Here is a 20,909-nt window from a genome sequence, read left to right on the forward strand (position 1 = left end):
CCCGGTAAACAAGATGCAAGCGCGCAGCATCCTTTCCTTCTTTAGTTTACGCGGACCATCTGTATCCCCGACTGTCGTTCACGTGCAGCTCCCAAACAATGTGACCTCATCCTTCTCCGGTTGCACTTTGACCGGGCGTCTGACAACACAGGTTTTGGGGTGGTTGGGGGAGGGGACGGATCAGCTGACGTCAGCAGCAGCGGGACGTCTGTATCGGCGACAACATCCGTCAGAGGTTGGGAGAGAGAAACCGGAGAGCCGGTTTCTGTGGCTTTTCGGAACCACCGTACGTGGTCCATCCCCTCGCGACCCACCCCGCCCCATCCGCAGCGGCATCATCGGGGCGCCAGTCCTTTGGCATTCCTTGCGGCGACACTGGCAGTATGCAGCCGCCTGCCGCACGCTTCTCTGCTCCGCGGCTCCTTTTCGCTGCGACGGCGGCCATTCTCCTGCTCCAGGTAAGACGCCGGGTCACCATTCTTTTGTTGCGCCAGACTGCAGAAGTTTGAGTTGACGTCTTCAAAACTCCATCCTTGCCATGTGCACTTGCTAGCCACGTATGCAGTGTCCTTGCTCTCGTCTCCCGGTCTTCAGCGTTTGAAATTTGAAAGGGGCGTTTTGCATTCACTCAGGTAGGACTTGTAACGGCCGCATCAATATTGGAAGAGCTGAAGTTGGTTTAAGTTTTATATGGAACATTTTGACTTGATGCGAAAACAACGCCTGTCGCTCTGCGATCTAAGGTCATGCCTGTTGACTTATGTTGCGCATCTCAGCTGTGGTTCCGAAAGCGAAGTCATGTGACTTCGATGTCACCTTCTGCCTCGATTCCACGGCAGAACCGTGCATATCGAAGACTTCAACAAACTCAAACTCGTTGAAATTTTTTTGGCATAGGGCTGAAGGAAAAAAAATCGGGTGTCACCTGTAGTACACCATTACATTTGTCAAGAAGGATTTGCTCGCGAAGAAAATGAAGTGTGGCTGGCAAAGAAATATTAACGCTATCGTGTTTCCCTTTTCATACGTATGCAATTCAAAGCTTTATAAAAGTGTAGTTCACTAATCTACCGTTATGCTAGCGTAGCATGCCAATTTTTTGTTAAGTGAAAAACGGAAATATTTTAAATTCACTGCTTTTTCAATTCCATTTTTTTATCTCCATTTTTAATCCAAACTCTAGCCTTGGTCACAAAATTATCCATATCCTCCATTCCTTGCCCCTGAGTGCGTTTGTATTAGCAGTGTACTCTGGTAAATCCCCCGCCGTGGGTATGTGCCATTAAGGCTGAGAACATAATAATAATAATAATAATAATAATAATAATAATAATAATAATAATAATAATAATAATAATAATAATAATAATAATAATAATAATAATAATAATAATAATAATAATTATAATAATTATAATAATAATAATAATAATAATAATAAATTATTATTATTATTATTTTGTCACCATCAGTAGCATATACAGGAGAGACAGGCCGGTCTAAGCCTTTAGATGGCTTGTAGTACCGTGCCTAAAAAGATAGTGACAGAAAAGCATGACTCATGCGTATATAGACGAAGAAAGCAAAATAACAATAAACAGGAAAAAGAGCACACTAAAATTATAAATTCGTTCAAAACCAAACCGAAAAGAGCATACCGGCGCAATGTCTAACAGGGCGAAACAGATTGCACTAATCCTAAAACTAATTTTTGTATTCATTCTTCGGTAAGTCTCTCAGTTTGCCTCTAGAGCTAGCCGTAAAGATTTCATCTGGCAGTTTGTTGAGAGTAGCCGGAACATAAGCGCAACGCCTGGCCGCACCGTACCTCGTGTTTGACCGAGGAACAATGTAACGGTTATGTTTTCTAAGTTGTCTCATCGGAGTAGTTTCCTGTTTAAATTCACTGTACCAATAGTGCTTAAGGACAACAGTATCATTGAATAAGGATTTGAAGTTTGGGAGCCCTAGTTCACGGAAGATATTTTCAGCTGACAAAATGGGTGTGTTGTACGCAACGTTTTTAAGATAATTCTTCAAAATGCTCTCGATACTAGATACCCAACGATCCGAGCAAAAGGCAAGGATGGTAATACCGTATCTTAACACACTGTACGCTAAAGAATGTCCAATCGTTTTTTTTTTACAGATAAAGGCATAAAACTTTTGATATTAAGCAACAACAATGCCACTGACCTCAATTTACAACAAACATTAGATAAATGGTAATGCCAGGTTAAGCTACTGTCGAAAGACACTCCTAGGTACTTAACACATTCCACATATTCAATACGTGAACATTTACCAGAAACACAGTTTGAAATATGCAAGTAAATTGGAATGTTAATAACAGTTGTCTCTAGTGGAGAACGAAAACAGACGAGCTGTGTTTTTTGGGCGTTGAAAATAATTCCATTGTCAGCAAACCAGCGCAGTGCATTGTAAATGTCATTTTGAAGCAAATCAGAGGCCAATTTGTAGGATATATGCTTTGCTAGCATATTGGAACACTAATCAATTGGAAATAGCCAAAGGGAAATAATTCACAAAAATATTAAAACACAATAGAGATAAAATTGACCCCTGAGGTACACCCGCATTCAGAGGCAATTTACAACTGAAAACGCCCTTATAACCGGTAGCGACCACTTGATAACGATTACTGAGGTAGTCTTTGAGAATGTGGTGAAAAGGCCCACAGAATCCTGACAAATACAGCTTGCCTAACAAGATTTGATGGTTCAAGGAGTAAAATGCTTACGCTACATGTAGTAATAGTAAATCTTTCGCTAAATAATAATAATAATAATAATAATAATAATAATAATAATAATAATAATCCAGCAGCTGGAGCGAGATGGGATAATTGGGGAGCACAGTAGAAGCTTTTGCCCCGAGGTTCGGAGTAATCAGGGTAATGATGATGATAATGATTTTGAATATTCTTGCATTCACAGTTTTGGAGGCGGTATCATTCTTGGGCTCGGCCATGAAATAGCGAATTTTAATCCTTGTGAACTTGCAAGGTATTAAGTACTTGAAATGATTAAAAAATATGTAAGTAATCATCCGGCGCAGATGTTACGCTTCTACAAAAAAAAAAAAAATCGGGTGACATCACCTATGCGCAGCGCCTGCCTAGAGCAGAAGAGGTGCCCAGGGCTGACGCATTATGCAAAAAAACAGCGCGAACAAACGGGGACTAGACGAAGAATACACAGGAACAAGCGCTGACTCTCAACTAAAGTTTAATCACAAGAAGCACACTTATAAAAGGAAACAGAAAACGAAAAAAACACAAAATCAGAACGCATGTGTTACTATGTGATGTCCAGATATGCAACCTCACAGTCACGCAGGAGCAGGGATGGTTGGCTGACACATAATCTTGGTTTCTTTGTCATGTTATAAGCCTCGATAATTTCCCTGGTCAACTGGTCGGGGTGTTTGTACAAAATGTCAGTAAAATGCAAGGACGGAAAACATGATTGACACTCTCGGCAATGATCAACTAGATTAGTGGAGCGATTAGATTCTAATGAATTGAGATGTTCTCCGAGTCTTGTGTTAATACAACGTCCCGTTTGCCCAATGTATATCTGACCACAGGATAGGGGGATTTTATAAACTACCCCCTTTGGAGCACGGCACAAAACTTTTAGCGTGCTTAACACCACAGGACGCTACAGATTTCTTGGGGTTGCGGGACTTATTTTCTACTGCTGAACAAATTTTACTGAGCTTATTCGGGGCCGAAAAAACCACATCAACTTTATACCTATGGGCCACATTTTTAAGACCATGAGACAGGCGATGCACATAGGGAAGGACTGCGAACTTTTTCCGTTTCTGTTCTTTCTGTGAAGACGGCAGCAATGTCGGCGCTTTAAGCTTTTTAATTATTTTATTGCAACCCAAAGTGATAAGCTCAGCTGGATATCCTGCTTCCTTTAGTCTCTTAGCCTGATTATCAAAGCTTTCTTGCATAGCATGGTGACAAGATTTTGACAACGCAGATGACAAGGATGAAACAACAATTCCACATTTCACTACCTTAGAATGATGTGACTTATAGTTCAGCAGCGGTTTGTTGGCACGTGGCGCGTAATTCCAACACATGTGTCCCTTCCCCTCAGTCAAACATAAATCTAAAAATTGTATCTGGTTATCGACCGGTACCTCAGTGGTGAACTGTAAACCCCGTGCATTAGCTTTAAATGCTTCTAACACTGTAGACATGTGCTTAGCATAGTCCATTTTTTCAATGAGGAACCAGGAAAAGTGATTGTACTTGGTGATACGCCACTACCAAAACCGCATGAAGCCCTTCTTCAGATGGGCCCAAAATTCTGTGTTGAGCCACACCTGCGAGGGGAAGAAAAGGTGACCATGGCGCGATCGATTTCTCGCCTGGCACCGGATGAGTCTCGACCCAGGTGCGTAGAGGAATGTACAGCGGTTTTAGCCAGGACCTCTACGGCGGTCAAGCATGGAAAGGGATTCGGATCACTGATTAACTTCCTTGTCTCGAATAACTTGCGACTGGTAACTGCGGATAAAGAAGGGTGTTTTGCAGTCATACCTGAATCATTATTTTCGGATAAAGCATTAGTAGCCATCGAGAAGAACTTTCAGCCGGTCTCGGCGAAGTTACAGAAGGTAAAAAGCAGAGCGGTGCAACTGCTTGAACAATTGAATCTGGAGCGACTTAAAGGGAGTGTAGTTAAGGCAAAAAGCAGCTGTTTAAAGATTTTCTTCTCTGCTAAGACACATAAAACGGGATTACCATTTAGGGCCATTGTGACGGAAAAGAGCACCTGGCAACACGAAATTTCTGGATATTTGCAGAAACATTTGGCAGCTTTATCTATTAATGATCCTTTTAAGGTACCAAACTCTGAGTGTGTCGTCAAGTTTTTACAGGCGCATAACCCAGGTTCTTGCTCGGCTTTCAGCATTGATGTGGTAGATTTATACTACTCCCTGCCGCACAAGGAAATGATGACTGCTGTTTCTGATTGCATCACTTCGGACAATGATGAAGAACAGTTTATAAGTGTTTGTGGTATTGCTGTGTCTGGGTTCCTTGAGCTGTTGTCTTTTTATGTTAAATCTACCTTTGTTGAATGGGAAGGCACACTCTATACCCAGAAAGCGGGTGTTTGTATTGGGTCTAAAGTAGCGCCTGCGCTTAGTGATATTTTTCTGTCATTCGTGGATAGAGCTATCCAGAAAGATTTGTGTGGAATGCCGTACCGAATTTTCAGATACGTCGATGATTTTTTAATCCTCATTGAAAAAACGGACTATGCTAAGCACATGTCTACAGTGTTAGAAGCATTTAAAGCTAATGCACGGGGTTTACAGTTCACCACTGAGGTACCGGTCGATAACCAGATAAAATTTTTAGATTTATGTTTGACTGAGGGGAAGGGACACATGTGTTGGAATTACGCGCCACGTGCCAACAAACCGCTGCTGAACTATAAGTCACATCATTCTAAGGTAGTGAAATGTGGAATTGTTGTTTCATCCTTGTCATCTGCGTTGTCAAAATCTTGTCACCATGCTATGCAAGAAAGCTTTGATAATCAGGCTAAGAGACTAAAGGAAGCAGGATATCCAGCTGAGCTTATCACTTTGGGTTGCAATAAAATAATTAAAAAGCTTAAAGCGCCGACATTGCTGCCGTCTTCACAGAAAGAACAGAAACGGAAAAAGTTCGCAGTCCTTCCCTATGTGCATCGCCTGTCTCATGGTCTTAAAAATATGGCCCATAGGTATAAAGTTGATGTGGTTTTTTCGGCCCCGAATAAGCTCAGTAAAATTTGTTCAGCAGTAGAAAATAAGTCCCGCAACCCCAAGAAATCTGTAGCGTCCTGTGGTGTTAAGCACGCTAAAAGTTTTGTGCCGTGCTCCAAAGGGGTAGTTTATAAAATCCCCCTATCCTGTGGTCAGATATACATTGGGCAAACGGGACGTTGTATTAACACAAGACTCGGAGAACATCTCAATTCATTAGAATCTAATCGCTCCACTAATCTAGTTGATCATTGCCGAGAGTTTCAATCATGTTTTCCGTCCTTGCATTTTACTGACATTTTGTACAAACACCCCGACCAGTTGACCAGGGAAATTATCGAGGCCTATAACATGACAAAGAAACCAAGATTATGTGTCAGCCAACCATCCCTGCTCCTGCGTGACTGTGAGGTTGCATATCTGGACATCACATAGCAACACATGCGTTCTGATTTTGTGTTTTTTTCGTTTTCTGTTTCCTTTTATAAGTGTGCTTCCTGTGATTAAACTTTAGTTGAGAGTCAGCGCTTGTTCCTGTGTATTCTTCGTCTAGTCCCCGTTTGTTCGCGCTGTTTTTTTGCATTATGTATCACCAACTCGCCCGCTTATCTATCCTGACGGATTGCTCACAAGGAACTGTAAGGCGAGGCATGAAGGGCAAAGCAGCGAAGCCGTAACCAAGCTCTAACCACCACAATCGCTTTGTCATTGTGCCGCCGTGACGAACAGCGCACCGACATTGCTAAGGAGTGCGTGCCACGCAAGAGGTAATGCTCAGTAGACAGTATGATTATTCCATGTTGCTCATTTTTCCGGGGTGACGTGCATGTAGCGAAAAATGCGTCTGTGATGGGGTCAGGCAAGATTAACTTGTACTGATAATGAACGTGGAGCGAGCTTAGAGCTTAAGCATCTAAAGATTTGCCGAGTAGCACTTTTCTGACCATTGCAAGCGAGCATCATTGAAACAGTTTTTTCCCGATAGCTAGTTATATGGCACAATTGAGGGACGAATAATAGCTCCTTGAGCGATGAACACGGCGAAGTAACACCACGCAGGCGTTGCTGCCGAGCCATGGCACAGAGAAGGCTAGAAATGGACACTTGTACTACTTCGAATGACTGCCGCAAACGCTGTCATCATCATCATCATCATCATCAGCCCTACTACACCCACTGCAGGGCAAAGGCCTCTCCCATGTCTCTCCAATTAACCCTATCCTTTGCCAGCTGCATCCACCCTTTGCCTGCAAACTTTTTAATCTCATCCGCCCATCTAACCTTCTGCCGCCCCCTGCTACGCTTACTTTCTCTTGGAACCCACTGCGTTACCCTTAAAGACCAGCGGTTATCTTGCCTTCGCATTACATGCCCTGCCCAAGCCCATTTCTTTCTCTTGATTTCGACTAGGATGTCATTAACCCGTGTTTGTTCCCTCACCCACTCTGCCCGCTTCCGATCTCTTAACGTTACACCTATCATTTTTCTTTCCATGGCTCGCTGCGTTGTCCTTAACTTAAGCTGAACTCTTTTCGTTAGCCTCCACGTTTCTGCCCCGTAGGTGAGTACCGGTAAGATTATGCTGTTGTACACTTTCCTCTTGAGGGAAATTGGTAAACTGCCACTCATGATCTGGAGAATTTGCCATATGCGCTCCACCCCATTCTTATCCTTCTAAATATCTCCCTCTCATGATCCGGATCAGCTGTCACTACCTGCCCTAAGTAGACGTATTCCGGCACAATTTCTAGGCTCTCGCTGCCAATTGTGAACTGTTGTTCCCTTGCTAGGCTGTTGAACATTACCTTGGTTTTCTGCATGTTAATTTTTAGACCCATCGATCTGCTCTGCCTGTCTAACTCGTTGATCATGATTTGCAGTTCACCTCCTGAGTGACTCAGCAAGGCAATGTCATCAGCAAATCTCAGATTATTTAGGTATTCTCCATTTATTCTTATTCCCAACTGTACCCAATTCAGGCCTCGAAATACCTCCTGCAAACATGCGGTGAACAGCATTGGCGAGATCGTGTCTCCTTGCCTGACGCCCTTCCTTATTGGAATTTTATTGCTGACTTTATGGAGGACTGTAGTAGCTGTGCAGTTGCTATATATATCTTCCAGTATTTTGACCTAAGGCTCTTCTATCCACTGATTACGCAATGCCTGTATGACTGCTGAGGTTTCCACTGAGTCGAATGCTTTCTCGTAATCAATGAAAGCTATATATATATAGAGGTTGGTTATATTCTGCGCATTTCTCTATCACCTGATTGATCGTGTGAATATGATCTATTGTGGAATATCCTTTACGAAAGCCTGCCTGATCATTTGATTGATTAAAGTCTAACGTTGCCCTGACTCTATTAGCGATTACCTTAGTAAATACTTTGTAGGCAACGGATAGTAAGCTGATCGGCCTGTAATTTTTCAAGTCCTTGGCGTCTCCCTTCTTATGAATTAAGATAATGTTTGCATTCTTCCAAGCTTCTGGTACAGTCGAGGTCATAAGGCATTGCGTATACAGGGTGGCTAGTTTTTCTAGCACGATGTCCCCTCCATCCTTCAACAGATCGGCTGTTACCTGATCCTCCCCAGCTGCTTTTCCCCTTTTCATTGCTTCTAAGGCTTTCTTTACTTCATCTTTCGTTACTGGCGGGATGACGCGTTGCTGTGCACTGCTGTCTTTCTCATTAGCGTTCTGATTACATTGGCTACTGTACAGGTCTGTGTAGAACTCTTCGGCTACGTTAACTATGTTATCCATATTGCTAATGACATTGCCCTGCTTGTCTCTTAATGCATACATCTGGTTTTTACCTATGCCTAGTTTCCTCTTCACTGTTTTTAGGCTACCTCCGTTCTTTAGAGCATGCTCGATTCTCTCCATATTAAACTTCCTTATGTCGGCTACCTTGCGCTTATTTATTAACTTTGATAGCTCCGTTAGTTCTATTCTATCGGTATTGTTAGATGCCTTCATGTTTTGGCGCTTCTTAATCAGATCTTTCGTCAAACGCAAACGCTGTAGGTATCCATTAAGGACCATAAATGACAGATGAGCAGTGGAAGTCCGCTACGAACAAGTTCAAACCCACTGCTCTCACTCTGCAGACGAATTGCGGCATATACCTTTACCAGGCAGCATAACACGCTTGAATGCTCAGAGTATGATACGCAAAAATCAGTAGCGGTCGGCGCACAGGCTCGAATGTTTCGCAGAAGCTCGGTGAGCATCATCTTTAAAAGTCATCCTTCGAGTTATACACTTGCGAAAATCAAAAAGAGAGGGATTTTGATGTCAATATTTATTGGAGCTGTAGCTGGCGACGCATGTTATGCTTGCTCGTTTCGGTGTCGCTCCTTCGACGCGTTGCGGTTGCAGAACGTTTTACGGGCCGTGAAAAGATTCAGCATTCGTAGCCATTTTTAGTACGTTTTTCCCACTTCCTCCCGTCTTTTGCCAAATTTCCAAAATCCGAGATTAGAAGGCGGCCATATAGCTTTGCGGCGTGGGCGGAATGCTGTCTCAAAATTTCTGCATGATTAAGATTTTTTTTCTTACGCGGACCCTGCCGTGATGAACCCTTGCGTCGTCCACAGAAAAGCTCTAATATTAATCGCATTAGCGCAAGTTGTCAAGCGCGCCGCGGTGGCTAAGTGCTTATGGCGCTCTACTGCTGAGCCTGAGGACGCGGGTTTGACCGCCGAAACAAAGACGCCCGTGCACTGTTCGATGTCACTGCACGCCAAAGAGCTGCAGGCAGTCGAAATTGTTTCGGGATCTCTACTATAATGTGGAGGGCTCAGCAATTCTATATTCCACCACCGAGGGCTGATCAGCATCTTGCCGTAGGCGACTCCATTACTTTTGAGCTGCATTCTGCACACATGAATACGCACTAGGGCCAGTGGTTAGCCTCACTGTCCACAGAGGGCGTTTGACCTCCCACGCTTAGCCAACTGAGACAGCTTTCGCCCTCTCCGTTTCCCGTGCCGCACCACATGGGGAAAGTGTCCACAGACCACGGGCCCCAACTAGGCTGGAGTTACACGGGAAGCGCAAGAGCGCGCTGCTTTTTGAAGTCTCTGTCCGCCCTTCGCTCGAATGCTTGCTTACGACAGGGAGTGAACGTTAAGTTTCCAAGTCATCAAATCCGCACAAGTTTCAGGCCTCAGTGGGCCTTTCGTTATATTAGAGATGGTCCCTAGGACGGTCCCTAGAACATCGCACACAAGAGCCTCTGATCTACGAGGCTTGCCATGGACTGGATTACAGGGGCCCGCAAGCTCCCGGCCAATTCTCAGCCGTTCAGAAGCTGTGGCATCGCATCGATTGAACTGCCACCGTTCGGGGTACTTGAGTCGCTAGATCACAAGGGCTGGCAAGAGCCCCCACTTGTTTTAAAATAGCTTAGAGAAATCAATACGGAACTGGAGGTCAGGTAACAACCACAAAAAGAAACTAGAGTCCAATTGTGGCTCATTTTCTTTAGCATAATGCCACGCGTAAACTTCCTCAGGTTTACTGAAACGTACCCTCTACCAAGCTAAGCAAGAAACTAAACTTGTCGCCTGTTCTGCACTTCTTAGGTCTCAGCTTGAGTACAGATCTGTCATCTGTAATGAGCATCAAGGAGACGTCGTTAAAGCAGTTCAGAGCAAGGCAGCCAGATTTATTTCCCATCACCCAATTTATCTAACCGGCTTAAATCAACGGTTTAAAGGGACGGACCACTCACCAAAACGTATCATGAGAGCATTATCGCGGAAATTAAAAGATGATGCCTCATATGGTAAGAACTGAGCAGTGGAGTGTCAAAGTAACGAGGATTTATAATTTTGATTTGGCATTGAAAATCGCATAAAATGCCATCTTGTGGTGAAACCTGTCATTATCAGTGTACCCCACAACGTGACGACACCTCGGTAAAATATCGCTTATTTGTTTTAAGTGCGCAGTGTCTTTTTTTTTGTTTCAGGAGTGCTAGTCTTGTTTTATTATAATTTACACTGTAATTTTCAGTAAATAAGACGAAAAGCAGATAGGTGTAAACGTGCACCGAATATGCCTGTGGTGAGAGGGCTTTCTTTTCATGCCGCCGAATGTAGCTAACCATGGAAATAATTTTTTTTTTTTGCATTGAGCAGACACACTTTTCTGAGCAAACATTCTTTCAAAAAGTTGTTAACGCTTAAAATATTACACTATAGAAGCTTCCGTTTTGGCATTCTGAAAAGCAGGAACTTTTCATTGGTGTCGTCTGCTATTGCGGGTTCGGGCCCCATATTCGTGCATAGGTTTAGGTTCGTGCCATGTAAAGCTGGCCCGAACCAATGCTTTTCTATGAGGAACTGGTTTGCATGTGTAATGTGCCGGCTGTCACCATGTCCTGGAGCTGCGCTTACAGATTTTGCCACGAAAAACATGAATAAGGAAGCGCAAACTTCTCCTACCACTAGTAAGTGACGGCCGTGCCGATGCTGACGAGTGCAACATGCGGGCATTTGCGTGAATTAATTCATGAAGTGGAAGTCGTTCCTGCACGCAATGCGCGGCCACCGCCAGTCTTCGAAAAGAAGCGAACGCAATCCTCGGTGAGTATACGGTTAACAGGAGTTGCGCCTGTCGGAGTATTGAAGTATTGTCGAAGTACTTTACGCTTTTAAAAGTATCTCCGAGACTGCTACGAGAGCTGTGCATAGTGTGCACAGCAGTCGAGTGTTGAAATCTCAATTCCAAATAACTTTGTTCTCTTCTTTGACCTTTGAATGCACAAGCAGCACGGGATCCTGCTGGTTAAAGCCACCTTCCCGCGTAATTGCTCCAAGCGATAGGGCAAACGGACTTCAGGCCTAGCAGGCACCAGACACTGTGCTCAGCTCGCTTCGAGCGCCTTCGGATGCTTCGGGTCCCAAATGAACGGCGTGCGTAGCTGGATGGCTACACCCCTACAAAGCGTACAAAACATCAGCGAAAACAAACCTGAACAACCAAAAAATCCATTCCGTAGCACTATCAACAAGCCATCAATCCGAAGCCGCTATCCGGCGCCCATGATGGATGAAGTGGAGGGCCGCTAGCTTTCCCTCTGGTGAATTGTATAAGAAAACCTGTGACTAAAACTTTCAACAAGGCGTACATCACTGCGCCGTAACAGGTTTGGGTGCTGAAACTAAAGTGGACGCCACTCTATGCTCAAAATATCTTTTTTACTGCCTGGCGGGCGTGATTTATATTAGTCTTTGGTACAGCACCTTTGCTGACGTGCAATCGCTGTCACGCTCGCTGCCCATAGTTTTCAGCACAGGAATACGCAAAAGTGGGCGCATGCACTGATTTAAAACTTCTTGGTAAAATTTCCTACTGTATTTACAACAAAGCCGTTGCGGAACCCAGCACCTTGGACAGGAGGAAGCTCTCTTTGTGCAAAAAAAAAAAATCGGTCCTTAAAGTTGAATTTTCGGTCCCTTTAACTTATGGCCCTTCAAAGAAAGCCGTCGCGCCCGCGTGTCTTTTATCCACGAATTTTACCATGGTTCACCTTGCCTTCGAGAAGCCTTTCTGCTCTCTCGTGCCCACATACCGACACCACTTATATAAAACCAGTTTCATATTTGCAGGCACCAAAATCATTTACACATTCACTGCTCCTGCTTGCCATCTCGGACAGCAGAATTCGCCTCGATAGCTGAGCACGCGTCATTTGTGAATGCTTTCGGCGTATCATGTTGCTTTTGTTGTTAGCCTTACAAACGATGGCACATACCCACACTGGAGGACCGGCCAAGAATCGGTTGCTATACACCCGTACATAATAAATGCAAAAGAAAAGCAACATCGGTGGGTTCTACCTCAAGTAGGGCATGTATTAAAAAGGAAAAAGAGTTTGGATGAAAAGCAGAGAGAGAGAGAAGGAATAATTGAAGTCAAAACGTAATAATGCAAAGACATGAAAATATTGTAAAATTTAGCAGGGGAGTCGACGAGGTTCCAGCAAGCCATTTTCAACAGCGGTACAAACAGATCTGCGGCTGAACCCAAGCGTGGTGGCGCCAAATGATAGCAAGAGCGGGATGCTCAAACTAAACCCAAGACTCTGCAAGGGCTTCTCCAAGAACCTTGTTGTCAAAGGGGTGAAGCGACGACAATGAAGCCATGAATGATCGATAGATTCAGGCTCACGGCAAAATGCACAGATGGGAGATAGCGCCAAACCAGACCTGTACAGATACGAATTCAGAGGAGAGATACGGGAGCGCAACCTCGTCAGCGATACTTCAGGCTGCTGAGATCAGCGAACTTTCCTGCTGCAGGAATATCTCAGATGTTGATAATCCGCCTATGTTAAAAGTGCTGTGTCCTGCGCGCTTAATAACGCCCGTTGCCGAAACTTAGATGCTGTGATACGCGTTGGAGGATAGACAACACAGGGCCATTTAGGAATGCCATTGCGAGGTTATCACAGATCTCATTTACTGTCACACTGCTGTAACCGGGTGCCCATATTAATTGCACAAGGCTCTAATTCGAAGGAAGCAGGGATAAGAACGTGGTTAAAGTGTGAGAGTCAACATGCGAATCGAGGGGCGAACACAAAGATAAAGAATCAGTAATGAGTGCCACTGCGGTAAGAGAGGGGTCTAGCTTGCGTAGAGCGAGCAATACTGCCAGAAACTCTGCTTGAAAAATGGGGGGGGGGGGGGGGGGGGCGCAGTGATAAGGACCAGTCTAAATGCGGGCAGAATATTCCCACACCTGCCTTTCCTTAGCATTGCGAGGCGTCCATTTAGAATACGGGGTGGTAAATGTTTTGCATTTTGGGGGAAAATGTCGTCGAAAACAAAGTAGACAAAGGACCCTCTTTTTGCACGTTTAAAGGTTCAAGTATTCTTTGCACAAACACAACCTGAGGGTTACGAAAACGAGGCCAGTGGGCACAAAAGGAGGAGGTTGGCTGCCGACGGAAAATGGTTTGAGGACGGTGCAAATGTCATTCATAGATTCTGCGGTAAGGCTGTACAGGGCCTGTCACACTAGGCCAACAGTCGGCCGACTCGGTCTGCCAAAACCATGTCGTCGTGATGTCTGGCTCTATGTCACACTGCGCCGACGAAAACAGTCGGCCGACTGTCGGCGTCGGCGCCATGTCTCCCACAAGACGGCAGTTGGCCGATGGTCCGCCAACTCCCATGTCACACTAGCGAGTCAGCGTGCGAGACCTCCCGCCGACTTGGCCCTTTCTCGTTCTCACTCTTTTGTCATTTCCTGCTATGCGAAATTCATGGGCCGGGACGCTTCATTTTTAACTCTTTTAAATAAATCCCACCATAGTAAAGCACTCTTTAACAATCGTGATTATGAACCTAGGCTGAGGGCAGCCCAGTACTGAGCGGCACTAATTTTTTGGGTCAGAAAGGCATGGCTCGAAAAAAAAAAAATCCAGTCGCTCGCGGGTAAACAGGACGGGAGAGATTATTTAAGGCTAAAATAATAAAAAGAAAAAACATCCGGCCACGCGGATTCGAACTAGGAACCTCTGGAATGCGAAGCTACTGCCATACCCATGGAGGAACGAGTTATTTTCGTCCTTCAGAGGCGCTGATAAGAAGCACTCCGCAGTGTTGCACTCGCGACAGAAGTAAAGCCGGCGACCCATGTGCGAAAACTCGGCCGGCGCGATGCACCGGTCGCTGCTTGCGCATCGCAGCCCCCACTGGCAAGCAGGGACTCACGGAGCAGCAAGCATCTGTTGCGCCGCTAGACTCAAGCACTCGAGCTCAAAGTGTACGCTTTGCCACCCGCAGCGGTCTGATTACTGCGTGTTGAAGTTCGCACCAGAAGAGACAAAATAGCCATATTATCAGAAAGACCGCCTTGCTATACACGAGCAGCGACAAAAGCATGCTTGCGCTAGTAGCGAGCTTTCGGCAACGGCACCGCCCGCGGTCCCGCCAGGCGACGAACTGTGCTGCTGCCTGGCGCAGCGGACGCCGCTTCGCAAGTAGCCTGCGCTATATCTCTTAATATCGCTTGGCTGTTAACAGTATAATCGCACCATGAACTAAAATTATGGTCAATTTCCGCGACACCTTCGGCTGCGGAGCTAGCGGACCGCTGCGGGCGACAGGCGAGCCGGACCACAACGGCGGGCCAGCGGCAGCTTGCGGGCGATTCTGGCGAGAAATTTTGCTCTTATCAAAGTTGTTGCTTTTACCAGCAACTCGGTGTTGATCAACGGTCCTCAGAAATGATACATTTGTCACATTTTTTCAGTCTCCGCGTTTATTGCTTACGTCAAAAACAATCTTAAGCTGATTTTTTATAACGGCGGCGGACGGGACCCATGCTGGCCTGCCGGCGAGCAGGCTCGGTTTACTTCACGTTCGCACAAGAAAAAAAAAAAAACGAAACAGCCGTGCTATCAGAAAGGCCGCATGCTATATTCGAGCAACGACACCATGCCTGCGCAACAGCCGCGCTTTCGGCAACGACGACGCCTGCGGGAGCGCCAGGGCGACGAACTGCGCTTCTTCCCGGCTGCCGTACTCGTCGCTAAAGCCTAGCTGGTTTCGCATCGATGCCGCAGCTCAGGAGCTTTGGAACTAGCCAGCGCAGTAATAATGGAACTCCTCTAGTCACACCAACCTGTCCGATAATAAAATAAAGTTATGCTCGATTTTCCGCGACGGCTTCAGCAGCAGATCTAGCAGACGTCAGGCGAGCCGCACGAAGCAGCAGCAGCAGCAGCAGGCGGCTATAGGATGAAATTTGCTTGTATCGTAGTTATCACTTCAACCAGCACCTTGGCAATTGGCCAACGATCCTCAGTAATGATACCTTTTTGGACATTCATCTATCCCAGAGCTTGTTATGAACATAAACAAACAGTACCTATAGGCGAAATCGTGTTCGTGTCTCGTGAATGTTTTTGCTCAGCGACCGATCTCGCGACGACACGGTCGGCAGACCGGTTTTGTCGGCGTCGCGGGCGTCAAAGCATGTCACACTACGAAGACATCTGGTCGTGGGACGAGTTGGTGTCGTTGTCGGCCTAGTGTGACAGCTTGGTCTGGCCACAGACAAGGTCGGCCGACAGGGTTGGCCGATCTTTGGTGTCTTTGTCGGGTCGGCGTCGGCGGCGTGTCCAGGCTAGTGTGACAGGGCCCTTAGAAAGTAAAGTCGAGATAGAGAGGGGGGAATTCGGGCTTAAAGGTACAGCGCATTGGTAGCCACAAATTTGGGGAGTCAAGGCACATCCGAAGAGCCTCCCCTCCAAAAGGACGAGAGGACGAAGTTTGTATGCAGCCGAGCCTGATAACAACACAGATCGGAATTCTAAAATGGGCGTATCGTTAACAGCGTGAACCCCCATTTTTTCTTTCTTTTGTTTCTTCCTGTCTCTCGCGTGAGGCACACGGTTGTATGCATTCTGTGGTCGGGAATGAGTGCACGAATTTTTGTTTTCACTTTGAAATTGTTATCATTTTCTAATATTGTTCAATATTATTTTGTAATCGTTTGTAATTTATGGTTTCTAAAATGTTTTTCCTTTTTACACTTTCTACCGCAAACTGATTGTATCGTATAATTTCGTCCCGTATGCAAACTTTTTCTCATGAGCTATCGGGCTGAAAAGTTTAGCGGACGCGAGTGTGCGGAAAAAGATTTATCTCGGCGCAGTAACGTAATCCAGTCTCCTGAAATACATCACGGTTTGAGAGAACGTGCATGCTCTTTTCACTGGTAAAATTTCCACGCGACCGAATAGCGAGTAGCGGTGCGAAGGCTCGGAAAAAAAGAAAATTTTTGGAAAAGAAAAGCGTCCTTTTGTGTGTTTTTTTTCCGCGAGGGTTTGTTCGTAATGAGGTAGACTCGTAATGAGGGCCTCGTAATGAGGTAGACAACAGTTGTTCCAGTCAACACTCAGTGTGGCGAACGGCTGTATAAAACGAAAAAGAAAAGTGTGCTTCATTATGTTTCAGTTTTAAAATATGTCGCGGTTCAGCCACCACATCCTGCTTACCTGTCAGTTTGATAAGGAACGACCAAACGAAAAATGTTGCGCGTTTCTGTTCATGCCTAGAACGCCAGTACATGTGGCGAAAATTTAAAAGCTGGATTTTTCAAAACGGCTCTTATTACTTTCTTACTGCATATCTATGCATAAAGGAATTGCTTGCTGAAAAAAAAAGAGTGTGCCGTTCTTATTGGTCTTGGCAACATTGCAGCCCTTATTTCTAATTTCTGGAAAAAATTCATAGCCGCTAAGTGGTGATAGAGAAAGGAAGCGCGATTAGATCAGAATACTCCTCTGCACTGCTACATGTGCCGACACCATGTTAATGTTCTTTATATTCTTTTACCATATTTTTTTACCGCTTGCTTAACCACCTTGTCGTGTTCTACCGCCGATAGTCGCCCGCCTAGCCAGTGCAATAGACCGATTTCACGAGCAGTTGTGCGCCGCGGCGGTGGCTCAGTGATTATGGCGCTCGGCCGCTGACCCGAAAGACGCGGGTTCGATCCCGGGCCGCGACGGTCGAATATCGATGGAGGCGAAGTGCTAGAGGCCCGTGTACTGTGCCATGTCACGAGAAAGAACCCCAGGTGGTCGAAATATCTGGACTCCTTCACTACGGCGTCCCTCATAGCCTGAGTCGCTTTGGGACGTTGAATCCCTATAAACCATAAACCCCACAAGCAGCTGCGGTACGCCATCACTGCGATGCAGTTGTGGCACTCCGGCCGCCGCGTGTCGGCGCGGTGCGTGTTGCACGCGCGACAAGCAGTCCTGTTTGCGTCGCCACACGATGTTTATCTGCATGACTGCTGGTTCTCTGGGACAAGTAGGTTCGCCCTGACGGGCGTCTGTGCTCTGGCAGCGGCGCCAAGCAAGGGGCCCTGAATTTCTCGAAATGAAGGAAAGGTCCCTCGAAATGGAGCGTCGAAGCTGGTCATGGCAGGAAGCAGGGGACGCAGTCCCGTTCAGCATATTTAGCAGTCCCGTTCTTGTTACCCAGTGTATACGTTGACAAATAGTGAATTTTTTAAGGTCTGAAAAGCCTTTTATACGCCGTTCAGCTTTCAGCGATACCATTAAATTGCTAAAAAAGAGGTGGTCGGATTCGCCTCCGTGCTGCTTCGTCAGCCGTCTTTACAGCGATTTCTGCGCGCGGCAAAAGTACAATACATTTTTTTTCTACTGAAAGACGCGTCCCGTAAACTTTTTATCGCGATAGTATATGCTCTTTCAACTGTATACAACCTTTCCCTATTAGAATGAATCTTGGTTCGCTGATCACATCAATACGTTAGTTGACATTTCGGAAAATATACGGTTGCCATGAACAAGGATCCCGTAAGGCTTTCGGAACGCCAGCTAACGTTTTTTGCATGGTCAGTAACCGAAGGTTTATTCTGCAGTAAAATGGAGAGTTTTACCCCGACGAACGATGGCTGCAACTGAACGCGCGAGGACCATACCCGAGGTGATGCCTTATGTTAATTAGGTTTCCCATAACGTCAGAAGAGTGACCAGCAGCCACAATGCGCCGCTGGTTTCCTCGGCGCCAAGTTGGGTAAACCGTGCCCCCGTGTCTGCGGGGAGGTATTTCAAGAAGCAACATGAAGAAGCATTTGTCAGATGTGCCTTGAGAGTGGTTTACATCATTCCGCTATCCTGCAAAAAATTCTATATAGGCCAGACGGGGCGCTGTATTAATGTCTGTTCAAGGGAGCATGCTCTAAACGTAACACAACAAGATAGGCTCGCGAATTTAGTTTCGCATGTTCTGACGTGCAATTGCGAGCCCGCTTTAAAGAAGCAAAGATTCCGGGCAGAAGTGCAAACAGAAAAGCCACAGTTTTGCTGGAGGCTTTCCACATCCACAAAAAAGCGAGTCATAGTATTAGCTACGCGTCAATAAGTTTGTACTCCTTTGAGTGCACTTTTCTGGAGACTTCTTTGTAGGAACACCGCCTCTTTCGTGCATGCGTGTTTTTTTATGAAGTTTTTGTTCGATGTCTGTTGGTTCTTGACGCTTTTTTTTGCAGCTTGAACACTTGTTACCTATTATTTCTGCGATTATAGATACGAAAACTCGTTTTGTTCTTTCTTTTTTCTGTAAAGAGGGCCGGCGGCTCCCTAGTATAATGTGCGCATGCGATGTGTACGCCTATATATTGCTAACTGTTCCGGAAAATAAAGTCAGCTGTTAGTAGCGTTCGTGTTTGTGGTGTCTTACTTCTGCGGTTGTCCTTTCTGCGCTACCTTTTTATTCAAAGTTGGGCTAATTGGCACACTTTTTAACTATCAAAACGGTGCTGTGACAGGGGACGAAGAAGGAAGGATTGGTTTATGGTTTATGTGAGTTTAACGTCCCAAAGCGACTCTGCCTATGAGAGATGCCGTAGTCAAGGACTCGGGAAATTTCGACCACCTGGGGTTCTTTAACGTGCACTGACATCGCACAGTACACGGGACTCTAGAAGTTTGCCTTTATCAAAAATCAACCGCCGCGGCCGGGATCGAACACGCGTCTATCGGGTCAGCAGCCGAGCGTCTTAACCACTCAGCCACCGCGGCGGCTGCAAGGAGAAATGCTGCGTACTAAGAATTGAAAGTTTATTGGACAACACCTGGGTAATATACTCTCAGTCAACAACCAGGAGCGCATGCACTTCTTGGGAAAGCGCATGCGCTCCTGGTTGTAGATATCTGATACTGCATTACCCGTGTCTTTTCCGAAGAATTTTAAATTGTTAGTACGCAGCAGTTATCCGTAATTCTTTGTTCCCTGTCACAGCGCGTTGTCGAAATCAAAAGATCAGTTATAACATGGTGATACCTGACCAGACTGCCTTCCTTCAAACACAGGATTATGACAACTTTCTATTATTACCCGTTTATAATGGCCGAAAGGTCTCTCGGGGTAAATGAATAACGCGAATTAGTGGTAACATCAATCCACGTTCAAAATTCCCTTCTATGAGGACGGACACTACTCATCTTCTGATTTTGTCACTAGCAGGTGGATTGTGTGCACGTAGAATGTCCTCTCTTTCTCCGGCAAACAGAACACAGTGACGCTGAAGGCGATAAAGCTAAAGTTTCTATGGGAAAGAGAGCCAAAACCGAGCCGGTGTTGGCGGTGTTCCAATCTTGAGTTGAATATTTCTGTTCCTTCTTTCGCGGAATTGCATCTAGACTGCCTACGCATTGTAGCCGCTTCCTGCGAATAATCCTTAAATTTGTGTCGTTGCGCCGATACTGTCGCAGGTGTCAGGAGATGGAGCACCGGCAAAACCAACCACGGCCGCCCAACCTATCGATGACAAGGCGCCGTCCATCGCACCGGCAGCGGAAGGTGGTGTGACGGCGTCCCCAAAGAAACCGAAGACCTTCGGACGCCCTCTGCGCCCGTTCAACCTGGGGATAAACATCCCTTACTTTTTCAACATGCGGCTCCTGACGGGGCCCGCAGGCACAGGGCTCGGCCTCAACGTGCCTGCCATCCTTAACCTGCAGCTGGACGCGGCGCATCGCAGGAGGCCCGGACTCCTGCTTAACCTGTTCGGAAATGGCGGAGGCATCCTGTTCAACCGTCGCAGGCGCCCAGGAAACCCGCTGGCCGGCCCCGGCCCGGCTTTGCCGTTTGGGCAGCCTTCGGAGCAGGACAATTCCATTGACATCAAGCGAAAGACTTCCCAAACGTTTCGTGATACCCAGGGACGTGCGATAGCGCCCTAATTTTGACAAGGCTGCAGAACATTCCCCCCCCCCCCCCCCCAAAAAAAAAAAAAACACGGCTCCGGCGCCACCATGTTGACTTGCGTGGAGAGGCTTCAGACCTTAGTCGTTTTGTGCCATTACCCGCATTATTCATGGAGGCGTTCTGTCAGGAAACGCTGCTAGGATCCCTATAGGCCAGACAGTTTGTTAGCCACGGAAACTGCTCCTGCGGGGATTACGGTATGAATCGAGAGCTATTATATAGCATGGCCTTTCTGACGCATACTTCTAATAAGCCTAATGTGGGGATTAACTTTCAGCGTGCCATTGGTCTTTTATGTTTTGATTCCCCTGCGTTTTAACGGGAGATGAA

At 46.0% G+C, this 20,909-nt stretch overlaps 1 protein-coding gene across 1 annotated transcript; it reads left to right on the plus strand.

The window, feature by feature from the left end:
• Positions 1-228: 228 nt before the first annotated feature.
• LOC144094519 (uncharacterized) lies at positions 229-20,588 on the plus strand. Its single transcript, XM_077628436.1, has 2 exons — positions 229-458; positions 20,084-20,588. Exons 1-2 carry the CDS (start codon positions 384-386, stop codon positions 20,552-20,554), a joined length of 546 nt encoding a protein of 181 aa, XP_077484562.1. The 5' UTR covers positions 229-383; the 3' UTR covers positions 20,555-20,588.
• Positions 20,589-20,909: the final 321 nt, after the last annotated feature.

This window comes from Amblyomma americanum, chromosome 6 (assembly GCF_052857255.1).
Source record: "Amblyomma americanum isolate KBUSLIRL-KWMA chromosome 6, ASM5285725v1, whole genome shotgun sequence".
Lineage (NCBI taxonomy): Eukaryota > Metazoa > Arthropoda > Arachnida > Ixodida > Ixodidae > Amblyomma > Amblyomma americanum.

Excerpts from the sequence above, each read along its gene's own strand:
- LOC144094519 (XM_077628436.1), top strand. The coding sequence starts at position 384 with ATGCAGCCGCCTGCCGCACGCTTCTCTGCTCCGCGGCTCCTTTTCGCT. Across the intron at positions 459-20,083 it reads CGGCCATTCTCCTGCTCCAG|GTGTCAGGAGATGGAGCACC; the intron begins GTAAGACGCCGG and ends ATACTGTCGCAG.